Source organism: Trachurus japonicus, chromosome 5 (genome assembly GCF_045865225.1).
Source record: "Trachurus japonicus isolate A0001 chromosome 5, Traja_1.0".
NCBI classification, from domain to species: Eukaryota; Metazoa; Chordata; class Actinopteri; order Carangiformes; family Carangidae; genus Trachurus; species Trachurus japonicus.
The window spans coordinates 29,149,766-29,175,668 of record NC_140911.1 but is presented as its reverse complement, the minus strand read 5'-3'; the positions used below and the strand labels follow the sequence as shown (position 1 = coordinate 29,175,668).

Genomic DNA, 25,903 nt, shown 5'->3' with positions numbered 1-25,903 from the left:
CATGTTTGCATTCACCTGCTGTTCTTTAATCATATTCTTTGCACCTTATGCGTTTTCAAATCACCTTCTGCGCTTGATTTCATCCAATCACAGTCAGCCAAGTCAGTCACATTTTAAAGTGTCTTCTTCTCTGCTTTCATCCAGCCGTTACTCCAGGCTGGATGAGAGCAGAGACAAAATATGTCAAATTACTTGGACTCGACCCCCTATTATTATTATTATTAATATTATTATTTTTACCGCCAGGCAGAACTTTACAACAGTATTCTATTTTATTTTCATATATTTGTATAATGTTACGTGTAAATTGTTGGTTTACAAAAGTTCCTAATAAACAAGCAAATTGATGTTTTACATTTTGGTTTCATACTGTACCGAAAATGAACCGAACCGTGACCTCAAAACCGAGGTACACATTGTACTGTGATTTTTGTGTTACACCCCTAAAAAAAGTAGTGCCGTCAGTAACGCCGGTGTCTTCCCATCCCTGAACAGGAGTTAATGTGAGCGTACTCATCGTGGACGATAGTGGGCCCGTCTCGGGTCATGGCCTCCTCCTTGATGACGCTGATGAGCTCGAAGGTGCTGCTGAGGGGGGCGTCCGGGTTCGGCCATTTAGGGCACTGGAAGTGTCTCACCTCCAGAACGTAGTCGTCCTGTCACACACAGGAGAGAAGTGTAAACTCACACACACAAACATGAACATGATATAAATAACATAATGGCAGAGATTCTTAAAGGGATAGCTCAACATTTTGACAAACTGGCCCATTGCCATAATCCCTATAGTCATAGCAGTAGGTTCGTTACCTTTATTCGTCGGTGCAAGCTGTTTTTAGAACGGCCGAGCAGAGCGGCGAGCTGCTCAAATGTACGCTACGGAGGCTCATGGGATTTCTTGGTTTCCCTCATCAAACCAAAGATACTCTATTTACCAAGATACCCCATGAGAGGCTGTTCCAATGGTAAAAACCGTATACACTTCCTGTCTCCTAAATCGGCGTGGCCAACCGTCACCCCACCTCGTCTGTGTGTCTGTGTGTGGATTTATAAAATTTGTAGGTAGATGAAAGTGAGATATTTATATTTTCTTATGATAATATTAAATAGTTACACTACTAAAAGTCATATTTTAGCATGACGAAAATTATTTAAATAATTTTCACGGGAGTTCGCGGCTGTTTGTTTTACGTTGCCTAGGAGATCTGTACCAAATCTCACGAGAGTGTGTTGTTGAGACAGAGACAGGTCGTGAACAATGTTCATTTTCTCCTGATGTGTCCGTCTGAAAATTGTGTCAAACAATGTGTCAAAATGTTCAGAAGAGATGTGGCTTGTGAAAAATGAGTTCAAAATTTACTTCAGTGACTGTGGGGCGAAAGGATCGACCATAATCTGTGTTCACATTCAATTGTCCCATTGGAGTCAATACACTCAAGGCTGCCGCTAGTCTCCTAAAAAGGCGTGGCCGTGCAGAAACCCACGTGACATGTATACAGGAAGCTGACGCGTCATGGGGGGTCTTCGTTTATAAACCGTCTTTGATCAAACTCATCAAATACACAATCCAACAACTCCAAAACGCTCACGTGGACAAGTTGTGACCTGCACATTCACCACGCTATGAGATAATAACAGAACGTTACTAGACAGAGTTGTTTTAGCTGATGCACTTTGCCTTCAGGGACAGTTTTTCAGCAAGCAGTCTCTGCATTCACCTCTAAAACTGTTGAACTATCCCTTTAATGTCACAATCATAAAAAAAACATCAAGTGCAGAGGAGGAAGAGGAGGAGGAGGAGGAGGAACCTGTGTGGCCTCTAAGATGAAGTCGTGGATGATGATCTGCTCCTCGTTGGAGAGGCACAGTCTGTCCTTACTGATGAGTGTGACGGTGAAGGCGATGCAGTTCATGGCCTCCTCCCGACTGGGCCAGTAAACAAACTCATCCTCAGCCTGCACAGAGAAGGAAAAAACCTTTTCAGTTCTCTGTCAGACTTCTTTATTTTGGGTGAGGGTGTCAAAACTCAGACACCAGCAGAGCTGAAGCACAAGAAAACAAAGATTTGAAGATTCGATTAACAGCAGATCTCAACGGTTCACTGTTTGCGTACCAGGCCCTGGTTGTCAGGCAACATGACGATGATTTGAGCGTTATGATCCCAGATCATCCTCCAGAAGTCTGTGGTGGTGTGAGGCAGGGGGTGCTGGGTAATGATGAACTCGTTGCTTCTGTAGTAACCCTGTGGTGACAGAGAAGAGCTGTTAGTCGTCCATTCGGGAGGATTGTTAAAAAAAAAACTGCAAACGACTGCTCATTCTCCAAGAAATGATGCTAACGAGGCATCAACAGAGTGAAGCCACACAGGGAGCAGGACACTGTACCATGATGTAGGAGGCGTTAATGTAATCTGTTCCTTTCATTCCAGGCAGAGTGGTGAGGCCGACCCGCGCCCGCTCGGCTGCGGAGAGGCAGGGAGATGGAAAAACACACTTTAATTCATAAACCAGCGTCGGCTGATAATGCACACATTCATTACCGGTCCTCGCTGTTGCTATAGCAACAAGTATCTCCGTTTCCCCTGTCAGGCAGCCGAGAACGCACATAAAGATGAATTTATAGGATTATGGAAACAGATTCTAATTTTGGAATATGAAGTGTTGTTAATAATTTACTGACTGGGAAATGTAGGAAATGTTTTTAATCTGATTCCAATGGATAGGAAAAAAAAAACCTTTTTACAATTTACAATTTAAATTAAACAAATTGTTTCTGCCACTGTAACCGGCCCGGTGACCCCCCCTCATGCTGGACACGACCTTGCTGGTCATAAACCTCAGCCTGGGCTGCAGGCTGCGGGGGAAACAGATCAGATACTCACAGGGAACCACTGAGGAGTTGCGGTTCTTCTCCTTGTTGCAGTCTTTGTGCGCGCTGAAGCACTCCACAAAGCGTGTGTTGCACTGAGTCAGCAGCTGGTGGGAGAGAGAGAGAGAGAGAGAGAGAGAGAGAGAGAGAGAGCACAAAAAAAAGAAGATCAGAAAATTTTAATTTAGGCCCGAGAGTCGCTGCAAATTCAAATCTGACAGGAAAAATAAGACATTATGTTGTTTAAAGCTGATGATTAATAGTGAGTGTTTCACATTAATAAAGAACCCGCCAAGCACAGGAGAAACTGACATTACGCCGGAGCAATTAGTTTGTCTCTGCTCAAGTTGAAATAGCAGGAGCTTGATGAAACATTCATCAAGCTTTGCGTGAGGCAGCGGGGGCGCTCCTGGTCTATTCCCATCAGAAGGCTGAAAGTCTGTGCGCACTCTGCTAACAAGCCTCTGATCCACAGAGGGGGGGCCTCGGCCTCGGCCCCGGCCGGTCTGAACCGGACCGGCCAGAGGGTTTGGCTCACCCTGAACTGCTTCTCCAGCCGTGTGCGGCCTGTCGAGTTGGGGATGAGGATGCTGTTGACGTAGTTGTGGAGCTGCCAGGCCGGCACCTCCGTCTCTTTGCTCAGGATGGCCTCCATCAGAGCATCGTGGATGAAGACGTACTGCTCCTGTGGAGAGACACAGCGTTCAGAGACCATGATGATTGGATGTAATAGGAGATTATCAAATAAATAAACAAATACAGTATCACCGTGAAGCCATTTTTAAATTCAGCTTATTATTATGCAAGCTCTCTTTTATACAGGGTTTAGAGTAATAAGCAGTAATATGGCAGAGCCAATCACAGTGACATGTCCGTCTTGATAGACAGACAAAGACTGAATGAAAAGTGTTATTATGATGAATGATTAAATTATGTAACATTTTACAATTATAGTCTCAAATCTTATCAGATTGTTTTTATCATTACTACATGACATTTCCTGTTAGAATTAATTCATGTTTTATTTTATGTCTCATGAAGCCCAGTGGCCTGAGGACAGCCAGACTGGAGCTATTCTGTTATATATTAATCCAGGTTGTGGTGAGTATATAACAGTTTGCACTGTGTTGCAATGAAATTGCATCAACTGTGACCTTTACTTGAGCCAAAATGGGCAGCTTTTATAACCACATATCCATCTTTAATCCCACATGACCTTTATTAACTGAGGAGACGGAGGGAGCAGCCATGACGTGGGGCTTCTTACCTCGGTCTGGACAAGGTAGTTGCGTTGTGTGCGGATGTGTTTGAGGAAATCCAGGACGCTGACTGTGCTTTTGTCCTTGATCTGTTGCAGCATGCTGTCAATGACGATATACGTTCCCGTGCGCCCGACCCCTGCACTGTGGAGCAGAGAGAGCAGAGAGAGCAGCGTGAGCGTGAGCGTGAGCGTGACGGCGGGGCCGTGGAGGGAGCTGTTAGCAAGGTCGGCCGAGGCGAGAGCCGGCGCGGCGCTCATAAGGAACGCTGCTTTGGCCCGGGAGCCTGGGAATTATGAAGCGTACCTGCAGTGCACCAGCACAGGGCCCATGTCCGCGGTGCGAGCGGCGGAGGAGCGGTGGATGAAGGTGAGGACGGGCAGCGTGTACTCCGGTACTCCCATGTCAGGCCACTGGGTGTAGTGATACTGGATCACAGTACGCTCGTTTAGCTTTCCTTTGGGATTGCCCTTCTGGCCCTGGAACATGAGAGCAGACAGGACGCCGGTCAGAACACTCAATCTGTTACCATGACAACCAATAGTTCACCGTGTGAAGATTTTAGTCCAGTAATTTTCAAAAGGATTAATTTAAAAAAAATAATGCATCCACAGAATGTCTAGAGGGGTGCAGAATAAAAGTATTAATTTTATTGAATTTTTAAAAAATAGTATATAAATAATTGTTTAATAAATTTTGGCGGGTCCGAAATATATAAATATTTACATCTGGTTACATTGGCAACGTCGGCATGGAATGATCTCTGTGGCAACAGCATTAGAACTTTAGCTACTGCTGTAACTGGCAACCAGTAAAACGGAAGGTTGGAGCGAGAGCAGGCAGTGTGAGTTCTACACCTACTGGCCAGGAGGAATTAAACTTGTAGCTATCACCTTTAAGTCAAAAAAGAATACCTGAATAGGGTAAAATTTTTAACCTTTAGATGTCTCCATGAAAATTACTGAGTTGATTACTTACATTAAGACAAACAAAAAATGTATTACAAGTTTTTTGAAATTCTTTGTTAACATGAGCAAATTTCGGGGCGGTGCGTGGTGCAGTGGTTAAAGCGGCCGCCCCATGTAGAGGCAACAGTCCTCAACGCAGGCGTCCCCGGTTCGAATCCCGCGTCAGGCAGACCTTTCCTGCATGTCATTCCCCCTCTCTCTGCCTCCCCCTTTCCTGTCTAGCTTACTGTGTGCTATCAAATAAAGGCAAAAAAGCCCAAAAAATACACTTAAAAAAAAAACATGAGCAAATTTGCATAAATTCCACCATTTTGACAGCACATGTGTATATATAAAGGTGCTGTGGTGGTACCAGCATGAAAATTGGAATGACTTGACTCCATCGGTCAACCGACAAGAAACCACTTTAAATTTCAAGATGACTGCAATTTTTCAAGAATTCGTCGCTGCGGGAAGCACTCGTTTTACATGGTAGCCTAAGCGCCCTAGCTCATTAAAGCTACAGTTGGTAAGTTGACGAAAGTGAAAGTAAACTCTGTGACTTGGTCCGAAATTTCAAGACTATAACAAGACTATAACAAGACTATAACAAGACTATAACAAGTATATTCAAGAATATAACTCAAATCAGAAAATAAACACATTACTGTGGTTTGTGTATTTATGTCTCCCTCACTCAAATGAAGTCTTTTGACTCTCAAACACACATTATCTCTGTAGACAGACACAACTAAAAACAGCAGAGGACTGGAGGAGACAGTTAATGTGCCATCTGGACCCTACAACTGTTCTATCTGGTGGATGTTTTATTATAGCTGGTTCTTGTTCACTTGAAGATGCTTGGAGCTTTACTAAAGCACCTTGGTGGTGGCGGCTGCCACTAGAACCACACACGTTAGTGGTCATAGGGATCTCTGTTACTCTGTTACCACTGCATTCTGTGAAACAAAGACAGCTGGTCCTCTCTGGAACAGAGGCGTGATAAACACTTATGTCGTATTTCGTATCTCTTTATCCATAAAACCCTTATTGGACATTTACCACCTTAAATAGCGTCTAGGGCTGTTCGATTCTTCCCAAAAATAAAATCCCAATTTTCTTCTCCACTATGGACCTGTTTTACTGAGCTCTGAGTGTTGTCTTTTTAAATCTTTTGTTTCATTTGTATATTTCTCTCCATCTCGATGTCACTGCAAATGAAGGGAAGCTTAAAGGGATAGTTCACCCAAAATTGAAATTTCACTCATTATCTACTCACCCTCATGTCGACTAAGGGCTGGGAGAAGAAGAAGACTTATTTCATTTTTTCGGGACAATTTCTCATGTCGGGGCTTCAATACAAGACGGACATTACATACGAGCAGCATGGAGGTATTTGGATGTTTTTTGGTGTGTCTTTTTGTTACGAAGACAGTTGGTATCCATTTGCAACCATTATATAGACATGCACTGCTACGCCGAGACCCCCTGTAACTCAGAGAAGCCACGGAGGACTCTGAAACTTCTCCCTGCCCTTAGTTCACATGAGGGTGAGTAGATAATGAGTGAAATTTCAATTTTGGATGAACTATCCCTTTAAATAAAGGTCTGGTGATGATCACCTTTTTTCCCCATGCGTTCTTGAAAACCTGGCGTCTGTATTACCTATAATGCAGTTTCCCTGCCAGCAGCCCAGGTGGAGACTCAGATGTGTTTTGAAGCAGCAGCTGATGCAGCCGTCTCCAGCTGAGGTGAGGAGGAGGTTCTAGGCCTCTGGTCAACTCTCTACTTTTTAACATCCCAGTCCCACACCAGGACTTGGGTTCAGTTTTAAACTTGTAGCTGTTGACGACTCCAGCGACATCACTCAAGGACATTTATCAAACTTCACACAGCTCCCTTTGGAGCCACATGAGACTTTATGCAACTTCTTCACTCCCCTCCAGACTTTGATGTGTGAAATCAGAGTTTTAATGGTGCAACTTGATTTAGTTAATGACTAGATTGAAACTAGTAACTAAGTAGATACTTATAACTAAGGAAGGACTACACCCAATCTTATTAACTTAAGGAGGACTTACGAAAAGCTGGTGCAATCTAATTCAGGTTCAAGTAGAAAAAGCCATGAAACAAAACATCTGAAGAAAATTCACTAGTCAGAATAAAGTTTGTCTGACTTGGAGTTACCTTTTTAACTTTAGTGTTCCTTATAAGAAATCGCCGCAGTGTGTAGCAGGCGTGCACTTTGGTGCTTTTCAGTGTCACGACAATGTTCCCGTACTGCTCGCTGTTCTCCGTCGGCCAGTACTGGTCACATTTCCTCTGAGGGACACAACACACAACACGGTGAGCGGCGCATTGATCACATCTGAGGGAAGGTTAGACAGTCATCTGTGCAGTTTGCGAGGAATGGAAGTGAACCTACTCTCCCTTTCTCCACCAGGTTTGTAATCATGACGATGATCCTCGTGTTCTGCTCCCACACCATCCTCCAAAAGTCCTCAAACGTGGACTTGAGGGGACCCTGGGCCGCGATGTACGCTCTGGGACGGTTGTAGCCCTGCAACAGGAGATGGTGTGATATTATTAACGATAAAGGGTTTTGCACACAAAGACAGTTTTTTTTTTCCCGTATGAAATTGCTGCACGTTTAAAAATAAACACAACCTCATGTTGTGTCAATCACGTTAATACACTGACTTTTTTTTTTTGCACTTTTTGACCACTCACAACAGTTTATCCTGGCTGTTCTGGAGATCCCGACTGAGCTTCAGAGTGTGTGTGTGTGCATGTGTGTGTGTGTGTGTGTGTGTGTGTGTCCTACACATACTGCCAGCCGCTGTTCAGGATCAATCATGTAAATTGGTTTTCCTCTTTTTAATGTGTGGCTCCAGTAGAGTTAATCATCTATCAAAATGGACCACTGACATCCTAAAATAATTCTGCAGCAGGTGGAACTCCCCTCGTTCTTGACGTCCTCTCAGGATTGGATGGACCCGATATTTTCTTTTTCTCTTTTTTTTTAATAAGTGAAAGGACCACAAAATCATCCTCACTGCTTAATGACTTTTGTCTCTTTTTGCGAATTTTGGAACAGAAAATAAAAACACATAGTAAAAACACGCATCAGACTCAGGGTGTCTGTGTGTAATGATTTTTGCCGCATGACGGATTAAAAAAACACATACAAAAAAACAGACGTGGTGTGCAAAGAACTTAACGGGATAGTTCAACATTTTGGCAAATTGGCCCATTGCCATAATCCCTGTAGTTCATAGCAGTAGGTTTATTACCTTTAATTTTCGGTGTAAGCTGTTTTTAGAACAGCGGGGCAGAGCCGTGAGCTGCTCAGAGCTACGCTACGGAGGCTAATGGGATTTCTTGGTTTCCCTCATCAAACTCATCAAATACACAATCCAACAACTCCAAAACACTCTGGTGGACAAGTTGTGACCTGCACATTCACCACGCTATGAGATAATAACGGAATGGTAAGGCGGCGGAGTTGTTTTCGAGACAAATGCAGAGACTGCGTGCCGAAAAACTGCCCCAATGCATCAGCGTTTTTGCATGAATTTACCTGGAAAACAACTACATTAAAGGTAATGAACCTACACCTAAAACTATAGGTATTATGGCAATGGGCCAATTTGCCAAAATGTTGAACTATCCCTTTAAGATGCAATCAATGATAGGGTTAGGGTTAGGGTGATGAGTTCCACACAACCCTGACAGAGTTTGTGACTGCTTTACTGACACAAGACATTAGGAGCGTTTCCATTACAGATTTTTGCAAAATAAAAGCGATATTTCGAGCCAATCTCCTTCAACCATGCACGGAAAGGGGGAATGATAGAAAAGGTTTTTCTAATTTATTGAGAAACAATGCCCAGGTCAGCAATGCATGCCAAAAAACATGTCGTTCATTCATCCCCTCCAGTCACATAAACCAACCCAGCTGTGGACACACACAAGTCCGCTGACGCCGGTGACGTGTAAATGCGTAAAAAGTGTTTCCATTACACTTTTGCGATACACGTTTATATCGATACGTCTGAAAAACCACCTCATGAGAGTGTAAAAACTTTTTTGCTGTATTTGAGCGTTTTTTCGAAATGTAGGTGTTTCCATTACCAGTTTTTAATTTCAATATTTAGGTTTTGCGCATTTCTAGGGGTACTGGAAATGCACCTACTAATAGATCATGAAATCCATTTTTCTTACTCTCTGTCCATTTCTATAATTTTAATACCTCAGTTTATATTGTGAATAAAACAACCAGTATGTGCCATGAATAATTCCTTTCACAATACACTCTTGTATTCAGAAAAGCAGCGAGCAGGGACTTTGAGAACCCACTCACGCATTAAAAAGGAAGCTGAGTTTAAGATCGTTTAAAGAAAACTGAACCTTGAATGATTCTAAAGTGTCAAGTGTTTTGGTGCAACTCACATCCACATAGTTGGCGTTGATGTAATCTGAATGTTTGGCGTCTTTCCCTGCCAGAGCTCGTAACTTCACTCTGCTGTGGTCGTCTGAAGACAAGCAAACACACATACGGGTGGATTATTAAACAGGTTGGAAGATGCGTCATTAAAGCGTTATTGAATTCCTCGACAGCAGACGTCACGATCAAATTTTTACAGCTGACTCACAGGCCACGATGTTGATGTATCTGTTTTTGTGCTTGTTGTCAGGATGATTGGAATGTTCTGCTGTGATTTTCAGGTCTGCTGTGGAGCGCTGGACCTCCTGGAGAGACAGACAGAGAGACAGGCAGACGGATTTTAAGAAATGAGAATAGAAGGATTGATGGAATTACCCTCTGAAAGATCATTAGATGTAGATTCACTTCAACTGTGACGGGGTCTTCATAGAAACGGCACCGTTTTGTTTCTTAGAAATCTAACGTCATATTTCATCTTTTTGTGAAACTAAGAATAAGAATGAGAATGACTTTATTTATCCTCAAAGGGAATTACGTACATTTGTCTGGCAGCTCATCTACAATTTGCAGAAGAATTAAAAAGCCTGATCTCCTGATGTTCAGAGAGATGAACTGTAAATCTGACACTCTGACAAATCCGCAGCACCCACCCACCTCTGAAATAGCACAATCATCTCCGTGGTTACGTTTTGAAAAATGATGCGCACGAGCTTCACATCAAATGACCCCAATTAAAAGGAGCCTTTCCAGGGGTGAAGCTTTTGCCTGGTTCTTTAACCTGGCTGCACAGCGAGTGTGTTCACCTCCAGTCAAGCAGCAGACAGCGCTGCTCTAATTACCCCCGTCTCCCTCGCTCTCCCTCTCTCCATCCCTCTTCCAGCCATCTGTTCAGAATGAGAAACCCTGCACACAAACACCCCTACAGTGACCATATAGACACTACGAAGACATGAGACGCGTTATATAGTAGCATGATCGTGTTAGCAAGCGCTAAGGATGATGGGAACGAAGGTCGGCAAATAATCCAAGCCAAAGGTGTCTGGTCATAAACCCCGAGAGCTGCACAGATTTAATTAATTTGGATCTGCAACTTCAGGGGAGCAGAGTGACTGTAATACCTGAGCTGGGTGTGAAAGTGTTTTATAACGATCTGTTGAATAATTGCTGACACATTACTACAAAGCACAAATGTCAGCATGACAGCGGGATGACAAATGTCCCTTTATTTATTCTGCAGCAAAGATGAACAATGCTGCGATCCTGACAACATACCTCAAACTCCTCGGCGAAGCCCTGCAGAGTGTTCTTATACAGCTCCATGATGTGTTTGACAAAGTGCTTGACTGGTATGGCCTCCATGTCATCTGCAGGAGAGAGAGAGAACAAGCAGAGCCCTGATTACTGTGTGTGTGGTTGATATGGACGTATGTCATAGTTCCTACATGGATGTGGAAATGATATGCATACATATGTATGATGATGTCTATGTATAAGAATATATATATATATATATAGTACAGTTATCATTGGATCATACTCTATACATGCTCACCCACTCATACACAATCATGTTATACTTACATTATATGTGGACTCTACTTGATATAATAAGGCACTTGTATTGCTTTCTTCTTGTTGTTGAATTGTTCTCGAATGTTATTGTATTTTTCAGGGAGGTGTTTTGTATAAGCCCATATAGATATTATTAAAGTTCATTATGTCCGTATGAAACAATTAGTTTTCTTTTTTTCTTTTCCAAGACAAGAAATTTTCTCATACCTGCCCAAACTGTCAACAAAAAGGTATGAGAAAATGTCTTGTCTTGGAAAAGAAAAAAAAGAAAACTAAGCCCATATGGGGTTTTTAACCTCCTTCAAACTTACTATTCTTGTTTTATTTCTGTTTTTGTTATTGTCCTTGATTTTTATGGTGCAAATAAATAAATAAAACTAAAACTATGTATGCATTTATATTGATACAGTGTGTATATATATATTACTTGACTAGTTTGCTTCTTCTTCTCTTACTGGAGCTTCTCTTAGTTTTTCATTTGTCTCAGGCTTGGACTTGTTTATTTATTTATAGTTTTCAGTTTTGTTGAACCAATTTTAAAACTGTCTTCTTCTATTTTGTTTCTGAAAATTAATGTAATCCTCAAATAGGGTAGGCTTAATAAGCTTCGGCTTCAGCCTACACCTTCTCGGTGCTATTATATACTAGATGCATCAACTGCATGTTTTTAATTATATTTAACAAGAGCTGAAATAAACCAAACTACTACTACAACTGCTACCCTGAATTATGAGGGGTGAGTAATTAGCAAGTATGAAAAAGGAAAACAATATGTATGTATAATATCTCCCCCTGTCACCAATGCCTTGTATTAGTATTTAGAGTATTTCAAAGAGGGAGCATCTGTTTCATCTGAGGCCAAATCAGTCCCAAATGACACACAGGGGACCTCTGGTGCGGCCGGTCACCATCACACAGGAACAATAGTGCAGGGGCCCCAGCTGGCAGTGCTGGTGATGTTGGCCACTGCCTTAACTACTACAGCCTCCCAGCTGGGGCCTGGGGGGCTCTCACTGCCTCACTGGCTACAGTGTAAAAGGTGAATTCTGGTTTGTTTATCTGTTCATTCATCAAAATGTCTTTACTACATTTAAATCAAGAGACTTATCACTGCAGTGCAGTCTAATCACTTGTTCTGGGTGAAGTGTGGCTTCAGGAGCTAGACACTGGAATGAACCGAGGCTGATGAGGAGCTGCGTTTCCTCACAGGAAATGAAACTGTAGAGGTATGTTCACGTGTGTGAGAATGTCAAACAACATGTCTTGCCATATCAGTATGTATATATAAAACATTTGTTAACCTTTGTAGTTTTCCATTCAAACACATCTAAATATTTAAACAATGAATACATCTAAATATGTCTATAAATATATCTGCAAATAAGTTCTGCAAATCCTGGAGCAGCCATTTTCTTACACGTTTCAGTTTTAAACATTTCAAACAATCAGCTACATGTAGGCGGCCGTTCAGAGAAAAGTGCCACAGTTTTAGAGAGAGCTGAAGGGAAAGAAAGAAAAGTGAACAAAAAAATCAAAGGGAACAGAATGAGACGGCCATGCAATAAAAGCCCAATGAATGCAGCGTCAATACCGGCGCCGGCTGTGCTCTTTAACTACCATATCACAGTGTTGAAATGTCCCTGAGTTTCAAGTGACTGTGTAAAGTGAAGTCCGATATCGACTAGCTGCCACTGCACTGCTGGCTGGGACATTAAAGGCAAAGAAAAGCCAGTCACAGCAGCTCCCACTGAGCTGCTCCCACTGTTTCACATGGAAATGACCCGAAACCCACTCAACGCGCTCGTCAAGGTGAGAGAGAAAAACCATCTGGAAACAGTTCAGTGGAGAGTTTTGGGTGTGTGCTACTGCATCAGTAGACATGAAGACACTTAGAATGAGATCCTGCTTAGAATTCGAATGATAAGATTTAATGGAACAGATTAAATTAATTTAGGAATATCTTGAATGTTGTTTAAATCTGCTCCAGTCCAGCAGAGGGAAGTGTGGTGGATCTCATAAAACTAATTACTATTTCATGTCCTTCATACCTTCTGCTACCAGGCTGCTCAGCGCCAAAGTTAGTATTTTAGAGCCTTAAAGGGATAGTAGCATTTTTTTAAAAGTGGGGTTGTATATAACCCCTAAATACTTTAATTGCAGTAGAAGACTCTCTGCTCTCCTCTCGTTAGCAACGCCAGCCCATAGCCCTGCCCAGAGATTTACAACATACTGTGTTGTGAACAGACCCAAAGAAACGGCCTATTTTCGCGGCCTTCCTGCACTTTGATAGCCTGACTCTTGCCAGACCCTTGTAGTTCCGCAAAGCTACGCTGAGCTCCGCACAAGGGTCTGGGACTGCTCCATAGGCGATTCATTTCAGAAGGCGGGGGCTTGTAAAAAAATCTTGTATGTGATTGGATAAACCACTTGTCCGTTATCTTGAATGACGTGCTACTTCAGCCACTCACTGCGAGCCGCCATTGTTGTTTGACTCAAACAGTCGCTTCAGCGCTACGTCACACCTCAGAAAGTCCTGCCCGGCGATCCTAATTGGTTCATTATTTTTTGCTCCGGGGAAGAAGTTTGCATTGGCCTCGAGTCCAGACCCTTGTGCGAAGCTGAGCGTAGCGCCTCTGGCGTAGCTTTGCGGAACTACAAGGGTCTGGCGAGAGCCAGGCTAGCACTTTGAAGGGCTGGAAAAAATTATATTATAGTGAACAATGGAACTGTGTATTTTTTTTCCTGGTAAAACCTCTTTTAGGCCGCGAAAATAGGCCGTTTCTTTGGGTCCATTCACAACACTGTATGGTGTAAATCTCTGGGCAGGGCTATGGGCTGGCGTTGCTAACAGGAGGAGTGCAGAGAGTCTTCTACTGCAATTAAAGTACTTAGGGGCTATTTGTAGATCATACAACCCCACTTTAAAAAAATGCTACCATCCCTTTAAAATGAAGGCAGATTTATTTATTTATTTTCTTATGTATTTATTTCGTATTTATTATCTATTTATCCTGTAGTAGTTTTAGTACTCTACTCTATGTACATACATTTAATTATTCTTGACATAGTTGCACTTGTATTGCATGCACGTCCTGTCCACATGCTGACTTCTTGTTAAATGACCCTATATGAACTGATGTGATGGATGCTGTCTGTTGTCTGTAAGTTTATGTACACCCACTGGGTGGGCTGCACAACTGAATTGCCTTTGAAAAGATTAATACAGTTGTCTGATTCTGTATTTGTATTTGTATTTATTTATTTGCACCATAAAAAACGACAATTACAAAAAACAGAAATGAAAGAAGAATAGTAAGTGCAGGAGAGGTTAAAAAACCCTACATGGGCTTATAAGAAGCACCTCCCCAAGAAATATACTCATTCAGAGGATAAATCAACAACAACAATATGAGAAAGCAACAACAAAAGGTGATTCTGATTAATTTGATTTTATCTGTCTGTCTGAGGGCGCTGTTAAAGCAGAGTGTCCTGACTTATTTTGAATAAGCAGCAGATGAGCTCAGACTTATTCACTCTAAAAAACTCACCCTTTTCCTTTTATCCACTTTTTACTTCAGCTATTTTAATCCCCTTACACCCATGGGAATTTGTATATTTTCAAATATCACGTTGTTCTCAGAGCGTCATTACTCTATTCCTTTTGTAAATACGTATATATCCATATACATGTATCCCAGAGCAGCTGGAGAACTAACCCCTGAGGTACACAAGTACTACATCATGTAACACAGTACGCCTGGTTGTGAATCACTGACTGAAAAACTGTAACAGTGAATTTTAAGTATACTTTAACATAAAATTGTAGATATATGAACACTTCATGCAGGAATATATTCTAATATCATGAATAAAACATGGCTCACCTGGTATAGGGATGACTGGAATATTCTCATTGGCCACGACCCGTGGAGAGCTGCTCTCCTCCACATAGAAGTGAGCTGTCTGGAAAAACCTCCTGTAGGGACACAGAGAGGAGCACAGTGTGAGAGCAGAGCACACACATTATCAGCAGAGATGGTGCCACTGTGAAAAGTGTATTAGGGAGTCATTATCCCATTGTTCTCAGATCTGCTCTGTGAACATCGGCATATAAAAGGTTGAATAGGACAATACAGGACAAGAAAGGCACAGAGTGGTCGGGACACGCTGATTACACACTGATAGAGAGGCAGCGGGGAAACAGCATTACCGCACAGGACTTAGTTAGCTCTTTACTCAAACTGAAGACAACTCGCTCTTATCTAAACACACTCTCTCCCCCCAACAACACCAACACACACACACCACGTGTAAACTACGCTGATACAGTACATTCTGAGGACAATCACGTCAGTTTGAAGGTGTTTTATACAGAGAAACTAACTTGATCTTTGTTTAAAAGTTTTCAACTCCGCACTTGTCACGAATGTACACAGACTGACAACAACTCCCATATTTTACACAGAGCAAAATTCAAAGGTAGAATAGCCAGAGTTATTTTTTCTATATAAAATATAGTTTAAAAAGATTCATTGGGGAAACATTCCAGTTTAAATCACTCGCCTTTCTTTAAGAAGAATGGTAAAAAAATAAAAAATAAAAAAAATAAAACATTGAATAAGAAAAAGGGAGAGAATAATTGAGAGATTGCTGCTCTCAGTCTCAAGGTCCTGCTTGTACATCCTCTCCAGCTTCCACATTGTTCTCATCACACACACACACACACAATGTACTGTATACACATGAATGCAAATAAAAAGAGCCTTGCTCCAGCCCAGTGCCGGCGCCTCCCTTGGTGGATCCTACCTGTACTTGATGCAGAGGAGGGAGCAGACACTCGTCATTCTGACACACAGATGAAACCAAACCAAACCAAAACAAGCTGCACTGCATTTCAGAGAATTACAAAGAGTGATGGAGGGACAGAGGCAGAGAAAGAGGGAAACAAATGGGGGAGGAGATCAACCCCCACCACCCCCTTCCCTAGATTGCGTCACAGCCCTCCCAATCTAATGGCTCCCGTGGGTGCAGATGTGAAGCAGGTAACGAAGCGGCATCGTTGACAACTTCTCTCCCCGGGTCTCATAAGAACAGTTTGCTCTCTGGAGGGGGTGGGGGGGGGGTGGAACTTTCTAAGTGAGTGTCAGGTGTAAAGAAGCTGCAGTCAGACCCAGACCGACGCTAAAGACGGCTAACATAGGACCGGCTTCCTTCTCAGCTCAACATCTGTGAGTTTTCAACAAACACCTCCAACCTCGCAGGCGTCCAGATGTGCTCTGTAACTGCAGCAATTAATTCCACTGTAGATTGACTCGTAACCCCAGATTATCACAACAAGCAAAAATGAAAAAGCTAAAAATAAGACGAGCAAATTAAAACTTCAGTGGATGGTCCGCTGATTACACGTTCCCAGACGATATATTTATAAATCACAGGGATTATGACATTAAGTTGTTAATGACCAAAACATCTGTGAGCGGAGACACAGGCTTGGTTTAATAGCCGCACTGTCGCAGAGAGAGACCTGGCAGAGCGTGAAGAGTAAAGACAGTGTGAATGGGTTGATTTCATCTTCCATCACGGTGCTTTCCCCAGGGGGAGCACACAATGTCTGTGAACCGTCTGAGTTGTCACAACAACAGCTGGGATGGCCATTTCTAATCTCAATGCTGCCCCTGCTCTGCTACTCAAATACCACAACTCCCACTAATTCATCCGTCTACTCGACCTGCCACAGTCGTTTCCTTCTCAGCTTCCCGTCTCTTTACACCTCTATAGAGCTGCTAACAAGGCTTTTAGTTTAGATTATCCCGTTATATTATCTGACACCATAAAAACACCACAGTGCAACTATTTCCAAAACAGTATCCTCGTAAAGAATTTATAACAGTGTCAAAAACATGTCAAATATTAATCGCCCCCAAAAATCTCAGTCTGTAAACACTAGAAATCCGACCCAACTGGGAGCGGAACGTTTGCAGACAGTGAATAAGCCTGGGACCAGCTTAGGAGACGGTCCACAGTGCTGTTTGTAACTCATTAGCCAGTCCACATGTGGCAGCGGTCTGGCTTGTGTAATTACTGGAGGTCCAATAGCGTGGATGGAAATTAGCCCGGCAGATGAAGACACAGCTGGGACCCCCGCTGGCGCTGCGGGGGCCCCTCGGCTCCTCGCTCTCCGGGCGGGTGATGGGTCTGATGTGCAACGTGCAGACCAGACTGATGCACATAAATCTTAAAGGGATATTTCAACATTTTGGCAAATTCGCCTATTGCCATTATCCCTATAGTCATAGCAGCAGGTTCATTACCTTTAATTGTCGGTGCAAGCTGTTTTTAGATCGGCGGAGCAGAGACGTGAGCTCTGCACGGCTCACGGTATTTTCGCTTTTCCCTCATCAAACTCATCAAATACACAACCCAACAACTCCAAAACGCTCTTGTGGACAAGTTGTGACCTGCACATTCACCACACTATGAGATAATAATGGAACGTTACAAGCTTCAAAAGACTTCAAAAGCAAAAGTAGTTCAGAGTATTTGCTTCATATGTTGTAATGTTACATAATTATACGTTATTATCTCATAGTGTGGTGAATGTGCAGGTCACAACTTGTCCATGAGAGTGTTTTGGAGTTGTTGGATTGTGTATTTAGTTTGGTGAGGGAAACGTAGAAATACCACGAGCCTCCGTTGCGTTAGCTGAGCAGCTTGCGTCTCTGCTCCGCCGATCTAAAAACAGCTTGCACCGACAATTAAAGGTAATGAACCTACTCCTAAAACTAAAGAGATTATGGCAATAGGCGAATTTGCCAAAATGTTGAACTATCCCTTTAAAGCAGGCACGTTCAATCTAAATGGCTCTGAATGTGAAGCGGGCAACAGACTGCACGTGGCCGTGTCACTTAACCTAAGTGACGGAAGGCAGGGATGAGGTCAGAGCGGGAGAGGAGCAGCTCAGTCGTTCATCATCAGCGACGTCCTTATCGAGACAGACCACTTCTGCATCACAAGCACTTGATGTACCGGTAATCACATTTCCCTGCGTTTGGTTTTCGCAGTAAGACGTTCCCTTAAGAGTAGCAGAAGTTAGACATCTTGGACTTTGTGCTCACCTCCAGTAGACCATGACAATCAGCAGCATTATAAGGCAAAGCAGAGTGAGGGCAGACACCACCACTAAGGGGACGATCCAGACCATCCTGCCCATCCCCGGAGAAGGACTGCGGGTGATGTCGGTCAAAGTGGTCCCTTCTGCAACACAAGACATGACACAAAGTAATATATTCTCCTGAGTGACGCAGCAACTGCTAAAGCACGTATATGAAGGATTTTTGTGAAATTATGATTCTGATAGCAAGAGTGTTTACTGGAGGGAATGGAAGAGTGGAGTGTGTTGCAGTGTGCTGCTGTCTGCTGTCTGGTCTGATGCTACAGCTGGGAGTAGCCAAGGTCTGAAATGTTCAACTCCTCACAGGGACTTCAACCTCCACGACTACTACTGTACCAAACCACTGCATCTAGAAGGTAAAACCCAGATAGAAAAGAGCCCACAGTCCTCCAGCCTGAGCCTCAGGTCAATATGTAGCTTAGTTTAAAGGCCTCATGCTGTGCACTTTTCTCTGGGTTTATTTACCTGCTGATATCCCTAACAAGATGTATCATTGGTTTTGAGTACCTGTGATCTGCCTAATATCGTTTATATTGCCCCTTTCTGTTGCCTCTTTCTGGAGCTCTAGCAGCCACAGGTCATTTGGCCAATCAGAAGAGAGAATGAGAACCTCTCCTCTGATTGGCTGACTGTTTTTGAGTGGCATGTGGTCGGGCCAATCACAGGCAAGTAACTGAAACCTAAGCTGCATTCATAAAAATTGAAAAAAGAAAACAACTGGTCATGGTGGGCGGAGTTACCTTGTGTGTGACATCACAGAAAGGAGGAAGTGCTATCTGCTCGGCTTAAAGAGACAGTTCCTACAAATGGGTGGTGTGCGTTTCTCCGTTTATGACCAGTTTGATGCATGGGACAGTATATACGTGGCCCAGAGACCTCCTCAAGCATGAAAAAATAACCAAAATCACATTCTTCATGCCATGGGACCTTTAAACTAAAGCAATACAGAAAACTAAACCTACAGGCCTTGAGAGTAAAGATATGTAAACATATTAGCCATGGCAAAACCTGCAGATTCTGATGAGCCTTACATAATGAAGTCATTACTTTATTTGATCAAAATCCTATGTGTAGCATGAGCAGCAACAGTTTTCAGTCAATATTAATGACACTTGTGCTGCTTCTAACATGATGGTGATGAGGATGGTAAAACAAAAAGCTAGTAAAAAGAATCTTGGAAAAAAAATAAAACACTCTCCCTTGAAGTAAACTCTTTTGAAATATGCTTGAAGGAATTCCTGGAGGCAGATCCCCTCTGGCAGACCGGCTCACTTCTGCCTCCAGGACTCTGTTGTACTGACACAAAAGCCTGGAGCTTTGTCTTTGACTCAGATGCTAACCAGTGTAGTTACTGTCTTAAATCAATTTATTTGTTATGATAAACTGGGCTCCATAAATGTTGGTAGTGTTCGCAGAATTCAGCTTTGGAGGGAAGTCTTGGCTCATGTGATATGTGACGACGAGGGGAACGAGGCTTGTGGAGAATTTTATTTTTTTGGATGAAAACAGAAAGAAAATGGATGGCGTCTGTGTAGAAGAAACAGAACTGCTCACCAATGTGGACAAAGAAAGGCAAGTTGCTCCTCTCCGTGCCGTCTCCGTCCTTTGGGGGCAGTGTGGAGCTCTGAGGGATCTGCATCACGGTGCTGTCGTTACGGGGCTGCTGAGTGGACACTGCGTTCACATCTGTGTGATTCCTCTCTCCACTGATCAGCTGCTCATCTCCGGTGCTGGCAGGTACTTCAGTACCTTTGACCGTGGGCTTCCCTTCTCCTTTCTCTTTGGCTGTGGATGCGGGCGTGGGGACTAAGGGCTCTTTGGCCACCGTGTTGTTCCCCTGCTTTTCCTCATTATCAGGTGTGGTTTTGGTTTTTGTCTTCTTGTCCTCCCCTTCGTCCTCGGGCTCTCCTTCTCCCTTATCCTTCTCCTTCTCGTCTTCCCCTTCGTGCGCCGCCTGGCCGTCCTCGGACGGGGAGTCCGTCTCGGAGCCCTGCGGCGCCGCCTGCACGGTGCTGGACTTCTCGGGCGCGGCCGACGGGCGGGTGGGGTTGTGTGTGGCCTGTGGAGCGTGCGTGGGCCAGACGGAGCTGGGCAGAGAGGAGATGACCCCTCCGCCGACGCCCAGACCAGCCAGCAGGGAGCTGGTCACCACCGACGCCACCGTGGCCTGGCTGCCGCTGGAGGATGGGCCCATCCCCGTCGCCATGGAGACGATGGAGAAGTGGATGCCAGATGACGTCCAAGTGGAGGAACCAGAGCTTATCGGAGCCATGTCTGCCGAGGAGGCCGGAGAAATGGTCGGCTGCAGGAGAGGGGACGAGGAGAAGGTGGTTAAGACCCAACAGCAGCACATTGATGACAGCTACATGACCAAAGACACTCTGCAGGCTGACTCACCATCCCCGTCTTCACTATACGAGACCCTTCAAATATCCTGGTTGTGTTCGCTGCAAAGCAAAACAGGAAGCAATTCAAACACCTACTGTTGTGTGTTTTTTTTGTATGAATGATTTATTTTCTTTTTTCCCTACTTTATTTATTGGTTTTCACAATTGAAAATGAAACACCATGTATACAGAAATACAAGAACGAACTTTTCTCCCACTTCCACCCCCCACCCCAGGAGACAAGCAGAGGGGGAAAAAAACAAAACATACAAACATACAGTATATATATATATATATATATATATATATATATATATATATATATATACATACAGTACAGGCCAAAAGTTTGGACACACTCAATGCATTTCCTTTATTGTCATGACTATTTACATTGTAGATTCTTACTGAAATTCACTAATTCACCACTAATGAACCCTGACAAGGCACACCTGTGAAGTGAAAACCATTTTCAGGTCAGGTTCACCTCTTAAAGCTCATCAAGAGAATGCCAAGAGTGTGCAAAGCAGTAATCAGAGCAAAGGGTGGCTACTTTGAAGAAACTAGAATTGGTGGGGGCAGAGATAGAGGAGGAGGAGGAAGAAGGAGAGGAAGAAGAAAAGAAGAAAGAGAAGACAAAGAAGAAGAGACGTGTTTTCAGTTATTTCACACTTTTTTGTTAATTCCACATGTGTTCATTCATAGTTTTGGTGCCTTCAGTGAGAATAAAGGAAACACATTGAATGAGAAGGTGTGTCCAAACTTTTGGCCTGTACTGTATATATATATATATATATATATATATATATATATATATATATACACACACACACACACACACACACACACACACACACACACACACACGGGTATACACAGTTGTCCTCAAAAGTATTCATACCCCTGGCAAATACAGGGAATTTCTTCATTTTGTTAGTCACAGATTAGTATTTCAACTCAGATTTGACATGAATAGGACATGAGGGAAAGTCTGGAGCCATGACCAATTTATTTAAGTAAAGTTACATTGTTAAATGTGTTTATTTGAACGTTGAACAAAAATGACCATGTCTAAAATTATTCATACCCCAGTGATACCAAGACGAAAGACGATAGGATGTTCAAACAAACCATTCTCTTTAAGGGTCTAAAGTGTTTACAATTATTTTCTATGTTTCTGGGAGTTTTTTGACCAGTTTTCTGACCATAAAAGTTGACTTGCTTGTGACATTTCAGTCATTTTCATTTTCATTTTCAACGCAAGACTTGCTATGGCAAAGACCAGAGAGCTCAGTGAGGACACATTGGAAATGCCAAAAAAAGGAAGGAAACGATACAAGAAGGTTCCAGTGTCAATGGTGCAAAGTATCATCAAGAAGTACCAAACATTTCAAGTATCATCAACAATTTAACACAGTGAAAACCCTCAAAGGATGCGGTCAAAAGTCAGTAGTGTCACCTTAACTAGTCAGAAAAATCAACCGAGTCAGAAAACTGGTCAAAAAACTCCCAGAAACATTGAAAATAATTGTAAACACTTTAGACCCTTAAAGAAAATGGTTTGTTCGAACATCCCATAGGCCTTTTGTCTTGATATCACTGGGGTATGAATAATTTTGGACATGGTCATTTTTGTTCAACATTCAAATAAACACCTTTAACAATGTAACTTTACTTAAATAAATTAGTCATGGCTCCATATATATATACACACTGTATATATATATTTTTTTAATATACATTGTTTTCTCCACAAAAACAATGACAACAGACAAAAAAACAGAAAAGAAAAGAAACAAAAATAAAGCATAAGGTGTGTGTGAGAGTGTGAGAGAAAAGTAATGTGGTTTTCAGAAATGACCACATGAAGTATGAGTGGTTTCTAGATGAAAAGTGACAGCAGTCAGCAGTGTACCTCTGAACAGCAGTGTTTGGCTGAAGTCACTGCGCAGGTCAGGCTGACACACAGCCTGCACTCTGAACAGGTACAGGACATCAGGGGACACGTTGGTGATGACTGCTCTCTGCAAGAGAAAAGACACACACAGGTTTAACACTGTAACACTGTAAGAAAGGGTTGAATTTGTCCTGAAAATACATTTAAAGTGTTGATGATGTTAATATAATGTGCCTGAAACACACCACACCAAGCCACTGTTCTGTCAACAGTAGCTTTCACCTCCAGGTTTGGTGCCGTTTAAAAAAGAAGAAAAAGAAAAAAAAAACTAATTTCCAGTTTAATTTAATTGTGTTGTGAAGTTTGCAGATGGCTTTACGTACGTATATTAAATATAAGTGGATGGGTGATTGCCTCTGGTGTGGCAGAGCTAGTATTTCTCTAGAACAAATTCAGATAAAGGTGTCCAGAGATACAAACTGAAAATTGAAATGGAAATGAAGTGGGCAAAAAAAGAAAGAGTGGCAGCAGCAGAGAGAGAAAGAGAGAGAGAAGAGGACAGAATGCTGTCAGGAGGAGACTGATCGACTGTACCCAGGGAAACTACACAGACACTCAGCTCATGGACTCACTCATCACGGTTTTACTAAGCCAGGATATGAATGTATAGTAACCATATCAATCATACAACTCTGCACACTCTTTGACGAACTGAGGTGTCACTTGACAACAACAACAAAAAAAAACATAATTTAAATTGATCCATTCTTTGAAACCAGAAAACTGCTAAAGACAGCAGGAAGTCTCACAGATCAAACAAGTCTCCTCAAAGTTCAAATATAGATTTTAAGAAATGACTCTACTTCATATTTGACGTCCGAGCCTCTGAAGCGAGTTATTCAACAGTATCAGGTCCTAACAGAGAATATTCTGTCATCTTCTGTCTCACACCACAGACCACAGAATAAAAGAAGATCAACACTAGGCTGCAGTGATGTGACAACTCTGCCAGAGGAGCTCTGGGTGCAGGACGGCCACAGGGGAGGGGAAGCGTCTGTACTGGAAGTGCTGAGGAAGGACACTAAGAAACAGAAAGCTGGGCGGCTGCTGGGAATCACAACATCCTGCTTTGTCATGTTGTTTCAGTGTTAAAATGATTCATTTTTGGGTCTATGGATATTCTCATTCATCCAGGTCATTGTTCTTTTCTGGGCAAATTGAATCGTAGGCAACTGGACTTGTATTTGTCTGGGAAGACGTTTCGCCTCTTATCCAAAAGGCTTCATCAGTTCGTACGCAACAAGTCTCACTAGTCCGCACTAGCTGAGAAAAAATCGATTCACATAAATATCGTGATATCCTTTTTGACGATTTTTAAAATCGATTTTTTTTTTTCAAAAATCGATTTTTTTTCCCTAAATTTTTTGAATTTTTTGAAATGTTGTGCAATGTGCATTTGTTAGCCTTTTTTACATACAGAGAGTACAGGTTTTGAAAAGGGTTTAAGTTCACTTTATAATAGAGTATGTTAATTTATAGGCTTCTACAGTATTTGTGTGCAGATAAATGTTAAAAATACAGGCTAAAAATCGAGAGAATCTGCAATATCATAGAATCACAATTTAAATCAAATCGCCATCCAAAAAATCGTAGAAGAATCGAATCGGGAGAAAAGCATATCGTCCCAGCCCTAACATATATATATACACATACAGGTAAGACATACTTTAACCTGTGGGAGGAAGCAATACTGAGGCAAAGCAGTATGTGCTTTACCTCACTGATGTTGTTTATTGTACCACAACTGCAAAACATAAAAAACAGAACAGTGGGTTTTCAGCTGGAATTGTATTTACTAGTGCACAGTCATCCAGTCAGAGATGTTCAGTACAGACCACACCCCTCAAAGTTCCTGAACCGTTTCAAAAGTACCTGTCAGTGCCTGATCAGTACCCGGAGCAAGATCTGTGTCAGACTCTTCTGCACATGCGCCATTTTACAACAGGCATACCGTAACATACCGACAGCTATAGCAGTAATTTAAAGCTGTAGCGCTGTTAAAGGTAGGGTTGGAGATCCTGGAAAAACAGTTCTATCAGGCCACATTTTGAAAATACACAAGTCAAAAGTCCCAGTCCCTTTCCTCAGTCTTCTCTCTGAAGCCACGCCTCCACCTTCCTGTGGACGTAGGTGAAGAATCTGAACACACACACGAGAGGAGGGAGAGGGAGAGGGACAGGAGCTTGATTGACACACACACACACACACACTATGCAATTGATTTTTATGTGATGTTAAAGATGATTGGATGCTGTTTTTACAGGATTCTCCATCCCACAGGTGACTGACTTTTTTTCATTTTTTGTGAAAAAGCATTCAATTAATTGATTGCAATCAAAGTGTAAAGAGGAATTTAGTAAAAAATGCTCCAGAACAGGATCACCAACCCAACCTTTAATACGTTATTTTATCTAGTTTTCATATTTTTTCCATGTGAAAAAGTAACCGTTTAGATTCCCAATCTGTGGACAGTTTGGAAGTTTGTTCCGACGTTTTCGGAGAAGTGCAGAGCCACCTGGGACCAGGACCGGGAGGCTGTTTGGCCGGTCGGCCTGCCTCGTCATCCGGCGGGGGAGGAAGCGATCAGATTAACTTAAATGAAAAGTGAAGCTTCAGGTGTGTAGTGGACAGAAGAGCAGCGCTGCCTCGGGGCTCTGGATGTACGGACATCACTACATTTACATCAATAAATTAATGTTTTACAATTAACTGATCGGTCTACATTAAATTTAATTGAATCAGAGTTACAACGGAGGGAAATTTGTTGCGATTTGGTGCTTGTTTTTTTCATGCATACTGTATCCGCAGAGTCTGCCATAAAGTAAAACAACCTTTTTCCCTTTGCAGAAGCGGTCTGGAATGGATTTTGTTCCGGGTGCCGATCGGGCACTGACAGTACCTACCCACGACCAGGGCCGTTTTTGGGGTAAATTTTCTACCCCAGAACTACATTTTGGTTCCTGGTTCCTGTGTTAGAAACACTCATGGTTCCTTAAAAGGTTCCTGGGGAAAGTTCCTATCGTGGAAATGCTAGAGTGGGCAGGACAGGTGGTGGTCTGGGTTTTCTCTTTATTTATCTCCAGATGGGCATAATTAGTTTACCTCATGAGACAGTTGTTAACCGTTTTATTATTTATTCCAACCTGTATGTCCAGAGATAAACTGCAACAGAGGAACACACCGTCTCAAAGCTTCATTAAGCTCATGTTCATTAACTCATCATTAGTCCAGTCGTTAGCTGCTTTCAACCAGCAGGAGTCACTTGTGTAACGTTAAATGACATATCCCTTGCCGG

At 42.6% G+C, this 25,903-nt stretch overlaps 1 protein-coding gene across 1 annotated transcript in view; it reads right to left on the bottom strand.

Moving 5' to 3' along the window:
- ca16b (carbonic anhydrase XVI b) overlaps window positions 1–25,903 on the bottom strand; it is a 178,367-nt gene that overhangs the window by 6,757 nt on the left and 145,707 nt on the right. Inside the window, exons 10-27 of the mRNA XM_085777215.1 lie at window positions 22,567–22,675; window positions 20,662–20,711; window positions 19,819–20,566; window positions 18,209–18,347; window positions 14,978–15,069; window positions 10,794–10,885; window positions 9,730–9,826; window positions 9,527–9,609; window positions 7,500–7,634; window positions 7,262–7,396; window positions 4,434–4,606; window positions 4,136–4,271; window positions 3,407–3,553; window positions 2,882–2,975; window positions 2,385–2,461; window positions 2,114–2,242; window positions 1,809–1,955; window positions 514–656 (exon numbers count right to left, since the gene is read on the bottom strand). Coding sequence (XP_085633341.1) covers window positions 514–656; window positions 1,809–1,955; window positions 2,114–2,242; window positions 2,385–2,461; window positions 2,882–2,975; window positions 3,407–3,553; window positions 4,136–4,271; window positions 4,434–4,606; window positions 7,262–7,396; window positions 7,500–7,634; window positions 9,527–9,609; window positions 9,730–9,826; window positions 10,794–10,885; window positions 14,978–15,069; window positions 18,209–18,347; window positions 19,819–20,566; window positions 20,662–20,711; window positions 22,567–22,675 — 2,726 coding nt within the window. The remainder of the gene's footprint in view (window positions 1–513; window positions 657–1,808; window positions 1,956–2,113; window positions 2,243–2,384; window positions 2,462–2,881; window positions 2,976–3,406; window positions 3,554–4,135; window positions 4,272–4,433; window positions 4,607–7,261; window positions 7,397–7,499; window positions 7,635–9,526; window positions 9,610–9,729; window positions 9,827–10,793; window positions 10,886–14,977; window positions 15,070–18,208; window positions 18,348–19,818; window positions 20,567–20,661; window positions 20,712–22,566; window positions 22,676–25,903) is intronic.